The following is a 16,412-nucleotide window of genomic DNA, read 5'->3' as shown; positions in this document are numbered from 1 at the left end:
TTCTTAAAAGAAACTGACACATGGAAGAGAGAAGTTTCTTCCCGAATTTCTTAAAGAAGTAAACTGCGGAGAAAAATCGGAAATCGAAAAATATTTTAAACTTTTGAACTCTCACTTTCGTCAATTCACCAATTTCAGGAAGACGTACATTAACCTTATGGGGGGGGGGAAAAGTGTTTTTATTCTTATACAGGGTGACTCGAAATTGAATATTTAAAGGAAAAATCTCAATTGTGTTCTAGATTCTTCTTCCAACAATCGCAAATACAGCGTGTAGTATATATCGTAAATACAGCGTGAGTTTAATATACCCTATATTGTTCGGTATGTACAGGGTGCATAGCTACTAGCACGCACCGCATTTTTTTTCCGAACCGCTTATCCTAGAGGCATACTTCCAGTTAGAAAACGTAATCAAATAACGCCTATATAAAACTCAGATCCATCATTCATGTTGCAAGAGGTTGTATAGGTAGTAAAATCTAAAAATTCACTTTTTATTTACGCCGCCTGGCTGTCGATGGGTTAGGGAACTAGCTTCTCACTGTGCAGGTCTGGGTTCGAATCCCGATTCGGGCATGGGTGTACCAACACAAACGAATTCCCTGGATGGATTATGCTGATCCCTTGGGATACGTGTTAATCACGTTATTTAATTAAAAAAATTTTTTTTTATCCTTATGTCCTTAAAAACCCAATTAGAGAAAATTCCCATATCCCCTGAGGATAGCATAAAATATTTCCACGTTTCCAAGTGCAATATTTGCTGAGATATTTTAATTTAAAAACACAGAGAAATGCGGGTAAAACGCGTTTTTACCCCCATTAACCCTGTTTTTTGCCCACCTTTTTCTCTCTCTCTTTTTTTTAAGTAATTAAATAATCATTCAAATAATGCGATTTTCCACAATAATTTCATTATATCTTTCCCGATTTCTTTACAAAGTCGAACTGCATTTTTAAATGGAGCTAATTTTAATTTATAAATGGATAAGGACATTAAAAGAATCCCCTTAAAGGAAACTAAAAATTTTAATTTTTTCCATATTTCCTTCATTGGAAACTATCGCAGCTCAATTTTTTTTCTCTTTGCTGATATTCGCCCATGAATTAATGTTATTTTGTAATCAATTTTAGAATTTTCATTCCTTTTGAATACTTCTCGGTGTGAAATAACTCTAGTGCGCAAATGTGACGTAAAAAAACTGATAAATAAAATCAATTAACCAATCACTCATATAATGTGATTTTTCCCAATATTTTTATTCTACCTATATAGCCACAAATATTTTTCCCATTTCTTTACAAAATCAAATTACATATGATTCACAGAAAATAAATAACTTTCAAAGAGAAATATTCTATAATATCGATAAGATTTTCTTTCGTTTTCACGTTCCAGATCAGCAAAAAACAGCATAAAAAAGACACAAAAAACAAGCTTTTCCGTGGAATATTTTTCTTTTAAATATCAAATGCAGATTATAATTGTAATATTTTATGTACAAAAAATGTTGTTTTCCTTATCCTCCATGTTTTGACTTTGTTCAAAGAGCTCATGTATGTGATCTAATGATACTTTTACGAATCAAGATCAATCTATAACATCTAATAAGCTTGATTTCTTTTTCTCAAAAAAATAGAATGATGCCATACGTGGTTGTGCAGTTGCTTTCTTTGTAATTCAGTATCTCTGTCATCGATACACTGTGAAATTCAATATAAGAAAAACATTATTCATACTTGATATATCCTCAAGTCAAAGTAATATTATTATTCATATAGTTTAAAGCTTTATTCTAACCACAGAATTATGAATATTTTCAAGTATCAACAAGAAAATAAAAATATATTTTGGCCTCTTCAAGGCTTGGAAGATCTCGTAAAGTGTAATTTAATGTTTAGCTATTCATAATGATTCAAATTATATGTTCGTATTTGTAAGCAGTGATGTTTCTATCATCAGCGACTCTAAAATAGTTCGGAAATGGAAAAATTATAATACAGGGTGTCCCGTAAATTCGTAAATAGATTAAAAATTCAAGGAGTTGGTATATTTGAATGTTGTTTGTGAAAAAGTTATTGTCGCGAGAAGGGGTTTTTTCTTTTGATGTAGATAAAAGTTAGTTCAAGTTTTTTTGTCGATAGAGAGCACTGCACTAAAAGCAAATCACGGGAAATATGCAAATCCTATAAAATTCAGGCTGTAGGATTAACAGCGCTTTCCTGAATTTTTCTGTTACTGACGCTTACATAAGGTTGTCATTGTGATGTTGACATCGGCGGATAAAGCACTACTGATGAATTTGTTTTACCTCAGCCACTTATCGAAAGCTTTACGAACATTTTGGACACAGAAAAGAGATCAAATTTAAATTAAAAGTTCAAGTGTAAATTTGTGAAGCGTCCTCTTCTGACAGAAGTTTCAATTACATTTTTATCTGTACTAAAAACAAAAATCCCCTTCTGAAAATAACATTTTCACAAATCGCATTATACACATGAATTCCTTTGATTTTATAATCTTTTTTTTAACTGTTTTTGCGTCTGGAGCACAATTGGTAATGCTGTTTTATCTCACCCGCGAATCACCGGCTGAAGATCTGCGAACGTTTCAAACACAGAAGATATTGAAGAAAAGTTCGGGTCCGATCACTCCAACCTGAATGGTTTTCTTGCTCCATCTATCGACGAAAAATTGAAATAATTTTTCTTTTACTTCGTACCGAAAAAAAAACCTCTTGAAAATAAATTTTTGCAAACCGCATTAACGTCCTCAATTTTTATAAATTTTTCAACTATTTAAGAAATTATGGGACACCCTGTATATACGAGTTGTATATACTTGCATATACGAGTATTTCGTTGGAGTTACTTTAGAGTCTGTATACTGTGATACGTGTAACGAAGCGTCATAGAATTTAATGATTCTGAATGAAGTAAGTTGAATGAGAAAAACTCTTGTATTTTGGTGTTAGAATCATTTTGCTTTTAGTTTAAAATAAAATTTAGCTTTCAGTATCTCTGAAGGAGTGTCTGCGTTTCGGTTTGTTCGCCTTCAGTGGAAGAGTCATCGTTCTGCTGCGTTGTGGACTCATCATCAGAATCGTCGTCGTCGTCATCATCATCATCTGTCGAGGACCAGTGATTGAATTCCAAACAATGTCGTTCCAATTGGCTCGGCTTTTCAAAAACGCAATTGCATTCCGGGCATCCAAAATGATGCTTCCTATATTGATGTATGGACAGTGATCTGGCTGAATCGAAACTGTTCTGGCAAACGCTGCACATCCAGGTAGTGGTATCATCTGAATAAAAAAGAGCAAAAAATCAATCAGGTATATATATATCAGTGGTTCCCCATTGCGGGTACTTGGACCTCCTGGGGTCTACAAACTTTTTACGGGAAAGTCCACGGCCTAATTGTGGACTTAAAAGAAAATGCTTAATTGAAATACATCTACCCTATAATATAAAATCAAAAAGTGATAAGAATCGTTCTGGTCCTGCTGTCAGCCCTGCCCTTGTGGGGGGGGGAGGGGGGGGGGTCATGCCGAGAGGTAGGTATATGTATAATATACATATAACAACAGTGCTCCCAACACACAGGGTCGGGGTATCCGGGGGGGATTGTACGTATACCTTCATGGGAAAGTTAAAAGTTTTCATTTCCAGGGGCCCTTGATGGATCTCATTGTTTTCTTGCTGCTTTAACGTTGAAAAATTTGCGATAGCGGAAGCACAAGATGTATCCAGTCTGGGGGCTCCAAAAAATTTGCGAATGCGGTCACGGGTAGTTGCGTGGGTGGTCCTGGATTTTATTCGTTGGTAAAACGAATACAAATGAAAATGTTTCATGGCAATCGCAGCGGGGGATGACCGACAAGCTTCCAAGTCGGGGGCCCCATGTTTACAGGTTTCATTTTGGGGGCCCTGGATGAATCTCATTATTTTCTGTTGCAGAATTTGCAACAGCGGATGCCCGAGATAAAGACAGTCTGGGGCCCCACTAAAAGTATGCGAATACAACGGGCAACTGATTGGGGGCCCTAGCTTTTATTCATTGGTAAAACGAATACAAATGAAAATTTTTCGTGGCATTCGCAGTGGAAGATGACCGACAAGCTTCTTCGGACGACCAGACGTAAACATCACCCCTCCACGACTCATTCGTGTGAATTTTGACCACGAGGTCCTGATGACGGCTCTCCATTGAAGAGCCGAAACGCGTCGACCATTCGACCAATTGAATTTATTTGTCTTAAAAACGTGGCAATTTTTGTATAAACATATTGTCAGAGGATCCTCTAGGTACCTAAAAATAGCCTCCCCCGAACTCGTTATATGTCTGGTCTCACACATGTTTTTTGTAGTATATTAATGCACATATATGACTAGGGTGTTTTATATCCCATGATAAGAGCCCAAATTATTTTTACTCTACTTTTCTTCCTCGATGTAACTCAAAATTTTCACCGGAACAACCACGACCTCTGGGACTATGAGCTTATACAGCGTAAGCGATGGAGCCTGGTCGCGATCAGTCCGTTCTGTTCTGTTGAAAACTGAAATTTATCAAATGTGCATCGCGATGTATAAAAGAGAATGTTTCCCACTTTCATTAGTGCGTTAGTTATTTTAAACGTTAATTATAAAAAACGATTTTATGATTCTAATGAAGAGAAATTATATTCCCACAAAATTCTTTCGCAAATCTCTTTCAAAACAAAATCATTTATAGTGTATGAAATTTTATTAAAAATGTAAAATTGAAAAAAAAATATGTTTCATATGATTTCATGACGTATTTACATTTTACTCTTAAATACTATTAACAGTCAGAATTAGTTCAAAACAGTATCTCAATTATCATTGCTATACCGGATTCCTTCTTTCTGCTTAAAATAGATTCCGGATGAGAAATTCTTTTAAGATGACACGTATTTTATAGTTGGAAGGATATTTTCCGATACTTTGTTTCCTGAAACACACGAAATATAATTTTTTTTTTCCGCGCTTTCACTTCCAATTCCGTCTGCACGGGATGCGTAGTTTTATGGGACAGTTTTCTTCACCTTCGTTTACAGCGATATATCTTCTGTGTATTGGCGTGTTTTTGACAGCCTAGTAATCAGTTTACATTTCACGTCACTTTCTTGTTTACCTTTTTTTTTCCTCTTCATTTTTCTTCTTATTGTTCTTTATTCTGTCTTGTCTAGAAGAGTTTATCATCAATAGTTAGTTCACGGAGAAAACTATGATGCTCATTTTTTTTGCGTTTTCCCCCTTATTATTATTTAGGACAAAAAAGTTTCAAAAATTTTTTTTCCTACTTCTTTTAGAGCTTTGTAAGCTCTTCAAAAGAAGAAAAAGAGTTTTTTGCATCATCTGTTAATAGCTGAAAAGTTGAGCGAAGCGACGGTTTGTGATAGAAAAGAAAAGTTATTGGAAAAGTAATGAAAGAGTCAGCATTGCAACATAAGAAAATACACAAAAAAAATTTTTTTGAGGTCATTTTCAGTTCGAAGCTCTAAATTCCGAGGCTCACCTACTATATCCTGACATGAAAAATTGAATAATTTATTTTGTTGCTTTGGAATAGTTTTGAAATATTGATACAAATTATAAGAAAATCTCAAATTTTGCACGATCAGTATAAAATTCAGATTTTGATCCGCTTCTACATCAGTTAAAATACATTTGAAAAGGTTTTTTTTCGTGGGGAAGGGGGTGAGCCAAATTATATAAATTTGTTTTGTTTTGTTGCGAGTGAAATTGATTGACATGACCTTTGAATTTTAAAATCTTGATGTTGAAAATAGCATAATCTAGATAAATTTTGTTTCCATATTTTCTTCTTCTTTTAGAACTTCTTCTGGTGATCAAGATCACTCTTTATCATGATTGAGGCTGAGATTTTTCATAACATAAAAAACTATTCCATTCATTTTATATTTAATTTGTGTTTTTTGATAGGGATGGTATCTAGTTTTCTGTTTTTTTTAATTGAAAACAAAGACAAGGGATAATTTCCTGATGTAAGTGTATATGTTTGTCTAATTTCTACCATTAATACTGTATTCTTCCGCATTAGCTGCCATGCCACCAAACTGTAGGGACGCCAGTTTTATGAATGTTGGACTCTACTACTTGACCAAACACCAACTCTAGCCATATTACTGTATTGCAATTTACTGTCATTAATGAGATGGGTTGGGAATGAAGACGTTGTCTATCCGTGGTCGCCTCAAGTTCGTTACGGAAAATATCTTATCTATATCCTCCCTCGGGTTCGAACCCAGGACCGTGACAGCAACCTTTACGGCACTCGGGCAATGTTGGAGTCTGGTGAGTTCCCGGAACGCCGGGAAAAGCGAAGTTTATTAAGGATCACAGTATGCAGTCAGCCAATTCAATGGATTTTTTGAATTTCCCTTAGATTCTAATCTGTGATTCGAATTTCCTAGCATGACGGAAAATACGCGTATTCCTGGCATGCTGGTCTCCCTCAATGTTTCCCGACATGCCGGATAATGCAGGGGAATATGGTAAGCAGTGGCATTGTGGGGAGAAACAGTCTTAAAAATTCCAACATTCAAGTGGCACTAAAGTAAGTCATGCAGAACCAAAATACATCTCAAACTACATTATATGCTTTGAAAAACATCCAGAAACTACTATATCTCCTACATGATGACTAAAAAAATCATGCAAATCTGATACATTTTGCTGCATGTATCATGTTTGAAATTATTGTTCTAAACAACATAAAAAAAAACACAGGTGCTCAAAGCGATGTATGTTTTACATATGATTGTATTATTGCATATCTTTTTCGAAAGAAGTAAAAACACGTACGTAATTCTATTATTACACAGTATATATTTTCATAATACAAAATTTTATTTTACTTTTTCGCTGTTTAAAATTCCCATTTTCACTTGAAACGTAACCCGATCGATTGCCTTTGCAATATTGTCATGTTAGATATTTTTTGTTCTTTTCTTCATCTTCTTCGCTGTATGACTCATCTGGGTTAAGATGTTTTCTGGTCTTTTCCCCGATTCTCTCTTTTCGTATGACTCTCCTGAGACGTTTCTTCTTTTTAACCTCAAGTTCCTCTTTTGTGTGACTCAGCTGAGATGTTTATTCATTTTCCTCTTCAACTTCCTCTTTTGCGTGACTCAGCTGAGATGTTTATTCATTTTCCTCTTCAACTTCCTCTTTTGCGTGACTCAGCTGAGATGTTTATTCATTTTCCTCTTCAACTTCCCTTTTCATATGACTCAGCTGAGATGTTTATTCATTTTCCTCTTCAACTTCCCTTTTCATATGACTCATCTGAGATGTTTCTTCTTCCTTCCACTAATTTCCTTTCTATATGACTAATCTGAGATGAGTTCTTCTTCACCATCTTACATCCGCAATTTCAACTTTTATATAACTCAGCTGAGTTGTTTATTCATTTCCTTCAATTCAAGATGTTTATTCAATTTCTTCTTTGTATGACTCACTGAGATATCTCTTCCTCTTTTTCCTCAACATAACCTTTTATAGGACTCATCTGAAATGTTTGTTCTTCTTTCCTCTGAATTTATTTTTTACACACAGTATTTCATATAAAAGAGGAAGTCGTTATAAATTTAAATTACTCATCTATCATGATTCTGGCTCCCCCCCCCCCTAAAATTTCAAATTATATATGACTCATCCAAGATTTTTCTTCCTCATTTTCTCTTCTGTATGATTCATTCGGACTGAGATGTTAGTGGGTCCGGTCATGGAAAAGTGGAGCATTTGACCAGAGTCCAAGATTTTACAGGCCTTGGATGTTACTGCCTCCCCTCTCTTTCTTAAACTCCCCACTTTTATGAGACTAATTCGAAGTATAACATGTCTATCTTTCTTTCTCTTTTGGCTCATCTGAACAAAAAAAAAAAATCATTCCTCATTACAATTGAGCTCTCGAAAAAAAGAAAAGGAGAACACTGCCCCACCAGTCAAAAAATTTCTAAATCTCGCCTTCCATTGTTGCCTTTATTTATTTTAATACTAATTATTTGTCTCATTTATTATTTATTTATTTTATATTAATAAAAAAACACTCATCTTAATTTAAATCAATGTACAGTCGGCGCCCTGTATTCGCGAGGGTTACATTCCGGGAGTGACCGCGAATAACAGAAACCATAGGTTTTTATTGTACATCTCGTTTATTGAGAGAGAGAAAGAGATGAGACAGAGCAGGGTGACGCAGAGGTGGAAAGGAATGTAAAAGAGGGTGCAGCGATTGTTGGCGATGTTTTCTGAAAGAACGTTGTGATTTATCTGTTTGCCGTGCCTTCTTCTTCATATCATCAAGTATGTTGGAATATGTTGACAAGACTTCCTCTACTAATTTTTCTACATGTGAAGAACGTAAAATGGAGCGATCTATGTTATGAAGATAATCTATTGTTAATTTTTTTTGAGCTTGCGATTCCCTTCCGCTATATTACTTTGTGGTGACCTTGTCTTCAACTTCTTTATCTCGATCTTCTTCATCTGGTGGTACTTCAGTTTCAGGACCAGTCAGCTGCATTAACTCCTTCCTCCTCGGTCAACCCAGTATCAAAGAGAACTTTGAGAATACATATAGATATACATATAGTCCCTGTGGGGGGCAGTGATGAATTTTCTTCCTTGTAATTTTCATCTCCACAAATAACCAGTCTTTCAATGAATCTTGTACTTTGAGAATAGCGCGTATTCACTCTTAAGGTACCTCCTGACTTCCGGAACGAAAAACCGTTTAAACAAATCCAGGAAAAGTGTTTTCATAGTCCAAGCCGTTTTATTGTTCGTCCAAAATACTGGGAGCTTTGGCTTATCGTTCCCTTCAACGCTTGCAGATTTGAATACGCATTTGCGCAAAATAACATAGTAAGTCTATCTGAACTTGCCTTAAAACCGGGAGCTCGCTTTTTTTTCTCTTGCTTAACTTTGCGACATTTTTTTCCAAAATAGTGTAATTTCGTCAGCGTTAAACACCTGCTGAGTTGCATAACCCTTCTGTTCAATATTTTTTTCTACAAAGTTTTAAAATTAACCTTTTTCTACAAAGTCTTTGGAAATTTTCTCCTGGTCGGGGAGGCTTAATCGCCAGTGATTTTTAAATTGCTTGATCCGAATCGTTTCTTAAACCAGTGAAACAACATTTACTTGCATAAAATTCTGATGAAATAGACGTCAGCCCTATCCTTAAAGGAGATAAATCCTTTAAGGAATAATAGAGAATCAGTAATAGAGAATACAAATAAAATAAGAGTAAAATTTTTCGCCTTTTCTGTTATAATATCACAATCAATTGGAATACCTTTTTGTGTCAGTCCCACAAAAACAGCATTTTCTGTACGTGAAACACATGGATCCCATAGGCGCTGCAAAGTTTTGACTGCTAAGGGTGCAGCTGCAGCTACGGCTGAACGAATTTCCGATTCCTTTTTCTTGATATATCTCACTGTAGATTCCTTGATTCCGTAATGGTGGACCATAGCATGTACTCACTTCGCCAAGCATATAGTCAATACATCCAATTTTTCTTGTCAAGTTTTCACTATTTACCTTTTCAAAGCATTATCAGTAGCACTAGAATAATAAGCCATCCTAAACAAGCACAACTCAAATTTTGTAAAGAAAATACGTGAACGGACGATTACTGAATTATTTGTCAAAAAGAAATTTCCAATAAAGGAAAAAAACCGCGAATACGGGGGCCTACTGTAATATTTTTTGCCTGTGTGTGTATATATGTATGTGTCATATTCATAGATGATTTCTTGCGTTTTTCTTTTGCATGTTTTTTTTTAATAATTAAAGCGCTTATTTCAGAAACCCCATAACGGACAAAAAATTCGAAATTGAGTTAATACCGGTTTCTTGTAGTTGATTGATAGACGCTTCGTTTGGTGCAGAAACCCAAAAACCGAAAAAAGTCACTTTTTATACCCCATTTTGCTTCCCCGAAATATATTCGTTTAGTGCAGAAACCCCATAAGCGACATCACTTTTGGGATTTCTGCGCTAAAAACTTGTATCTGTTAGCAGCACTAACGTCATTTGGCGAGTTTTATGAGACCTAAAAAGGAGTAAAACAGCAAGGTTAATCGCAATCAGACGGTGAAACTCTGAAGAAAAAGATATAAGGTGTCGTTAATGCAGGCACTTACGAACGAATAAACGAAACTTAATACAGTGTACATATCACGAGTTTAGGGCAAAGAATGTGCCACTTACAAAGGTAAAACAATCACTCAGAAAAATCTCTTCCTGTCAAAATAAATTGCAAATATTCCACCAATTGTTTCAAACTTGGCACCTTAAAGGTTCTGAGTACCATGGGCAAAGTGAAAGCCAAGACGTTCATTAGTGGCTTGACCACATCAACATTTATTTGGAGAAAGACTGGCGTATGCAAATTGCCGTGCTGTGACGTGCACATTTGACGCTGCAGTCCACCAGCATATAAACCACAATAGACCTGGAAGCGGGGCTGCTCTTTACCTCACCCTGTCTCTAGTCACCTCATCCGCGCTGGTCGTGCTGATGATTTCGACTCTCAATTTTATGTAATTAATTATGACCTAATATTTAATCGTTGAATGTTTAATTGCTAACAGTTTAATAAATAGTAGTTAACCCTTCAAGTTCGTTCTTTCAATATGGAGTCATACATCATACCCACCAGTGGTGGTGACCCGAAAAAAAATTACAATTCTGTTAGGCTAGAGTGCACATCTTTACCGTCGTTTCTTCGCTGCATTTTTTTTTCCTATGTGTTCGCCACGTTCCTGTGAATCGCTAAATTTCACAAAAATTTGTTTGTGTTCTGTGACATCCATCAATCGTGTTGTCGTTGATTGTGTGAGAGCTTGCTTTCCGTTGTGCTGCAGCCGATTTGAGACGATCGTGAAAGCATATGTGTACATTTTCATTTTTTGTCACTACACCGCCAAAGACCACTAGCCTCCTAGAACCGCCATCTACGAAAGCCTACCCACCTGGAAAAATCCCAAACAAGAAAAAAAAATGATAATCTCTGCAAAAGCTTGCTGAATATACCACAGAGAGTATGCTGAATTCTACCACATGATTTTGAGTTGCCCGACATCTGAAGTTGAAATAAAAGATTCTGACTACGCAGAATAGAGGATGATATTGCATATGATTATTGTATTTCTATGAAAATCTCTGCAATTCACCAAAATAAAATTGAATGTTATTAAAAAGTCAGCTTTCTCGATTTTTACTCCTAATTGAACTCATTACTATCATAAAAATGGCAAAAAAAGTCATGCAAATTTGTTTTATTGCAGAAACCCCATAACTGCAGAGGCTAAAATTTTTTTTTACCCCTCTCCCCTAAACTTTAATAAGTATATCATATTTCTATTTTACGTTTAGAACCGTCCTTCATATTCAGGAATTTTTTCGTAAAAAAAATACCTGCTTCTAGTTAAGTTAGAATGTTTACCTTGATAATCTCAAAATTAGAAATTTTTGCACTCACGAGGTTTCTGAAATAAACGCTTCAATTACGATTAGTTTATTATTGCCATTTACTTTTTTCATGTTTGAAAATTAATTCAACAATTAGTTTGTCCCCCAATATAGATCGATAACGATCCCTTGGATAGATTTTCTTTGTTTTGTGTAATCATGTTTTGTTAATGTGATGAATAAAATTGAATTGAATTGAGCTCACATGTTTCTGAGCTTTTCCTCAAGTATTACTGTGCTCCTCTTTTTTGAAGACCCTAAAACTTCAAAAACGTTCATTTTTTCTCTCCATCTATGTACGTAATTTACGTATAAAAACGACTCAAATGTTTCCACTCTAAATGTATCACATACCATGGACATAAATTTCTTTTTCTGTACTGTTCCACAGTATTTTATGACATATTAAAAAGAAATTACACAAAATAACTTAATTAAAGTGCGACTGGTGAATAGCGGTAAAGGAAATAGAATATGTGATCACAAGTCCCCAATTAATTTAAACGAAGAGATATTTCCTACAGTCACAACTAAAATCCAGCTGCACGTAGATGCATTTAAAATATATGATAGAAGTAGACTTTTTCTGGATATTATGCTGAATTGAAAAAAAGTTTACTGGTCTCCATCGAAAACCGAACTCTGGTTCTCTTTCGATCAGTCCTCTGGCAAGCGTGCGCTCATTATACATCACTAGAGGCAAGACTTTGCTTTCCTTGTAACAAGCACTTTTCTGAGGTTTGAGGAAGGCCACTACTAATTAACCGTACATGCACCTCTCGTACACATTACTTCTGCGGAATTCCTAACGAATCGATACAAGAAAGAATTTGTGTTCTGAGAGTATGTGTTTATGTTGTCAGATTTGTTCTTGTTTCGTGTTCTTACTGGTGCTGGCTTCCACATTTTAAAGTACAGACGGTAAATATTTGAATTTTCACGTTATGTAAGCTTACATTGTAAGTCTTCCTGCTCTCTGCGGACATACCAACAAAGGCTGCCAAGTCTTTCTTTCAGAGCGTCACGTTACTCTGTGTGTTATAAAGAAAGCAAAATTGTATTTCTCGTGATGTATAAGGGTAGTACGTTTGCCCGGATTGCGAGAAGACTGGGGGGGGTTCGATTCCCGTTTGAGACCAGCGTGCATTTCCTTCCGGGCTCACCTCGGCATACTATCCAGAAAAGCCTCTTTACTTTATGTATTGAGCTGAGAAAAAGCTATGTGAAATTTTTTTTTTAAGAAACATTATTTTACCTGAACACATTTTTGCATAGGGATTTAGCTCATATTTTCTGGAGATGAAAAGATAAAGTGTGTGTGAACGTACTCTTCCAAAACAAAAACAACATATTGAATACGATATAGTATTTAAAAAATAATTATATCGTCGAAACAATTGTCACATTGCTGAAGCAAGGTACTAAATATTTCAAGATTTTTATTTTGACCGAATCTTCTAGTTTCGAATTCCAACTTTTCACCAACAAATTCGCGTTTTAAAAGGCATTAGAAAATGTTAAAATAAAAAATTCCCAGAAAAAAAAGTACTTAAAGTAATTGCTTTTTCCCCCTCATGATAATATTCGTGGTTATTCCGGGAAGATGAAACCCGAATCCCTGCTACACACGTGTTGACCTTTCACTCGTTTAACTTTTCTCTCTTTTTTTGGAGAGACGACTTTTAATTTTCTTTACCAGCATCATCATTACCTTTTTACCTTTCTCTCATTTTTCTTCCCGATGCATACTAAATTAATATGGGAATGGGGGAAAAAAAAGTTCTTTTTCTACCTACATCATTTACGTAACACTAGAAAGGAAAATTCACAACGTTCTCATGCTGTCTAATACTCTACGTAATTCAAGGAAGAACACGAAAATTTTACTCGGAATTAATGGCCATTTAAATGAAACGGAACACGCGCAAATTCAATCCTTAACATTTTCATCCGAATTCACATCTCAAATAAAACTGACTGTCAAACCAATCTCGGTTACTGTTTAACATAGGGGGGTCTTCAACCCGTGGCGCGCCAGGACACTATTAGTGAAAAATTCAAATCAGCATCCCACAATCTGAAAACATGATTGTAATAATTTTCTTTCATTTCATATATTGTTTCTAATCATTCGAACAGTTTGAACATTGAAGGACCGGACACACCCCGTTTCTCATCTCGGAGAGATATCGAAGCATTCCCGAAGGACGGATGCATCCGGAAATTTATTAATTTATGTGAAAATAACAAACAACGATATTACATATATACATTATTTACAATATAGAACCTGGAATAAAAATTGCAATCATAATCATCATCGCCCACAGCTAATCAGCCCGTAATCGTATATGTCCTTATGTAAATAACCCCACAATAATCTTGCCTTGTATATGATAGGATCTGGAATTGAATTTATCCAATCTAAACTATACAAATTTCATTGATTTTCACTATAAGCAATCACGCCGGAGTAAGATATAAATTGTCGCCTATATGTCCGGTGACTCCATTTCATTCACAAGTTCCAGTAATGGATGAAACAGTAATGGATGCTTGTCTTCTTGGGCGTAAATTATATTTTTTATTAGGTGTTGGTGAAAAAGCCGATGTTTGTCTCTTTTGGCCGTAAATTATACTTTTTAATAGGTATCCGTACTACCTCTCTTGTTGTCTCGTAAGACGGGTCCTCTGAGCGTGAATGTGGACCGCTTGTTCCTACAACTCGCGTCTTATTGGTATAGCTACAGAAAAGTCAAATCTTGACCAGAATTCTTACTGACCAGTTTCCACTTTCATCAATAAGAGAGTAATTAATTAATTTTTTTTTATAAATTTCATAAGAAAATATTTTATGGACATAGGTAGAGGAGTAAAACCTTAGAACAAATTTGTTGAGGAATTTACTATTTCAAAATGAAAGTTGATTTTTTTTTTCAATATCAGACTGATAGTCCTGGGTATACTTGGTCCTTGTACAAAACGCTCATAGCGAACGAGCACTAAAATCGTCAAATTATTTAGTAATTACCTAATAATTAATTACCGTTGTTTATCAATTATAATTATTGATAATTATAACTCATTTATATCTTTTTTTGCAAAATAAGATCGAATTTCACAATGACAACTCATTGTATAGTCTCCGGGATGGTTGCGAGCTGCCCAACCCCTGTGATTCATTCCTCTCATTAAATGTGGCCCACGTAACCTTACGGAAATATTGATATCGCCCTCTCTCTCGGATGCAAAACATTGAAGACCCCTAGTTTAACATTATCACTAATTGAATATAATATTAAGGACAAATCAAACATTCTTACCTGTTATTTGTTTTTATATGTAGGTGGATATATACATTTCGAATGGGAAGGCATTCACAATACTGAGGTGACAGGGCTTTAAAAACCTCTGCAGGTTTGTAACTTCGTTTAAAGATGCAAAGTTGTGACGAATCTTTGAGGCAGTTTTTCTGGGTGGGAATGAACGAAGCATGTTCTTAAAGGCTACAACAAATCAAAAGTTTCAAAATGAGAAGAGCACGTACGTGAACAGCATCCAATCAGTACTAGTATTTTCTCGTCCCACAAACACAATAAAAACATTTTACTGACATACCAAAACTACTGAATCGATCAATATATATCCTAAAATTTAGATCAGCGATTTCACTACCTTTCTGAACCCAAGGACCAGTGAAATATGTGAAACAATTCGACGGACCACTAACTCACAGCAAGAGTAGCGTGTCCATGTGTACCGCACTTCTATCGATTCCGAACTTTATATTCAAGATTGTCCCGTTTTTCCAACGAAGCTTATTTGAATTTGTAATCTTTACTAAAATTTTGTGAATGTGAAGATAATTTTCATAATTTAAAAATTACATTATGATAATCATAACAATAATATTTATCAAATATTAGTCATATATATTCAGCTTTTTCCCCCCGCACTACATTTCAATTCACTGAGAGTTCCAATAGTCCTTTACTTTCCGCGCATTGGTGATTTTTGCCAGCTTATGGCAATGTTTATAAAAACAATTGGCAATATCTGTATTGGCAATTTCCTTTAGTATTTCGAATCACAGTTTCCTGCTTTTATTTCGATGGAATATGGTCACTTTGTTATGATAATTTTTTTTTCTTTCCCGTGAAGTATATTTGTGTTTACTGCGATTTGGCACGTTACTACTTTTCCCCCTACTTTCAGCAATTTTAGCAATAATTAGCTAATTTGTCGTTAACCGAAATTTTTTGGCTAAAATTAGCTATTCTCCATACTTGGTACCACAATGTATCGCATTTTCCTCGATGAGATACATAAGTATGAAGATTTAATTTTTATTTGAACCCCATAAGAATATTACTAACATCAATTTTGTACAGGGTGGTTATAAATAAATTGACAATACTCAGACGCATGTAGCGTCCGTTCTCATGGATGTATTTTAATGAAATGTGGTATATACGGATATACAGACTAAGGAGAAAAGAAAGATTTAAAAAAAAAAGTAGTTCAATTTTTGACCGCCAGATGAAAAAGTGGCGCAGTTTTATACTGACACTACTCCGACCTAAGACGCCTTCATATACGTGTATAAAGGGGTTCTACTCCGACCTCTGTAGCGTCCGTTGTGGTGGACGTATTTCATTGAAACTTGCTATATACGTTATTTGAATTATGAGAAAATATAACTGCGATAAAGACCACCACTTTTTCACCTGGTGATAAAAAATTTAACTATTTTTTAATTGAATCACTCCCCCCCCCCGGTTCATATACCTTTACACGAACCATGGCTTCAATGCACTACTGCATTTAATTGGCAGAGAGATGATGGAAGAGATAGGGCCTGTTAAAGTCTCGTC

At 35.2% G+C, this 16,412-nt stretch overlaps 1 protein-coding gene across 2 annotated transcripts in view; it reads right to left on the bottom strand.

The window, feature by feature from the left end:
• Positions 1-1,244: 1,244 nt before the first annotated feature.
• Positions 1,245-16,412, bottom strand: part of LOC149077068 (uncharacterized) — a 98,068-nt gene continuing 82,900 nt past the window's right edge. The window contains exons 3-4 of one of the 2 annotated variants that reach the window (XM_089244802.1): positions 14,862-15,044; positions 3,225-3,308 (exon numbers count right to left, since the gene is read on the bottom strand). In XM_089244802.1, coding sequence (XP_089100928.1) covers positions 14,875-15,044 — 170 coding nt within the window. In that variant the 3' untranslated portion in view covers positions 3,225-3,308; positions 14,862-14,874. Of the gene's footprint in view, positions 3,309-14,861; positions 15,045-16,412 lie in introns of both variants that reach the window. The other variant, XM_089244801.1, reaches the window with a different exon arrangement.

The sequence above is a fragment of the Pholcus phalangioides genome, unplaced genomic scaffold, assembly GCF_987345545.1.
Source record: "Pholcus phalangioides strain wild (caught in Gottingen) unplaced genomic scaffold, Ppha-v1.0 ptg000015l_1, whole genome shotgun sequence".
NCBI classification, from domain to species: Eukaryota; Metazoa; Arthropoda; class Arachnida; order Araneae; family Pholcidae; genus Pholcus; species Pholcus phalangioides.
This window is presented reverse-complemented; position numbering and strand designations above follow the sequence as displayed.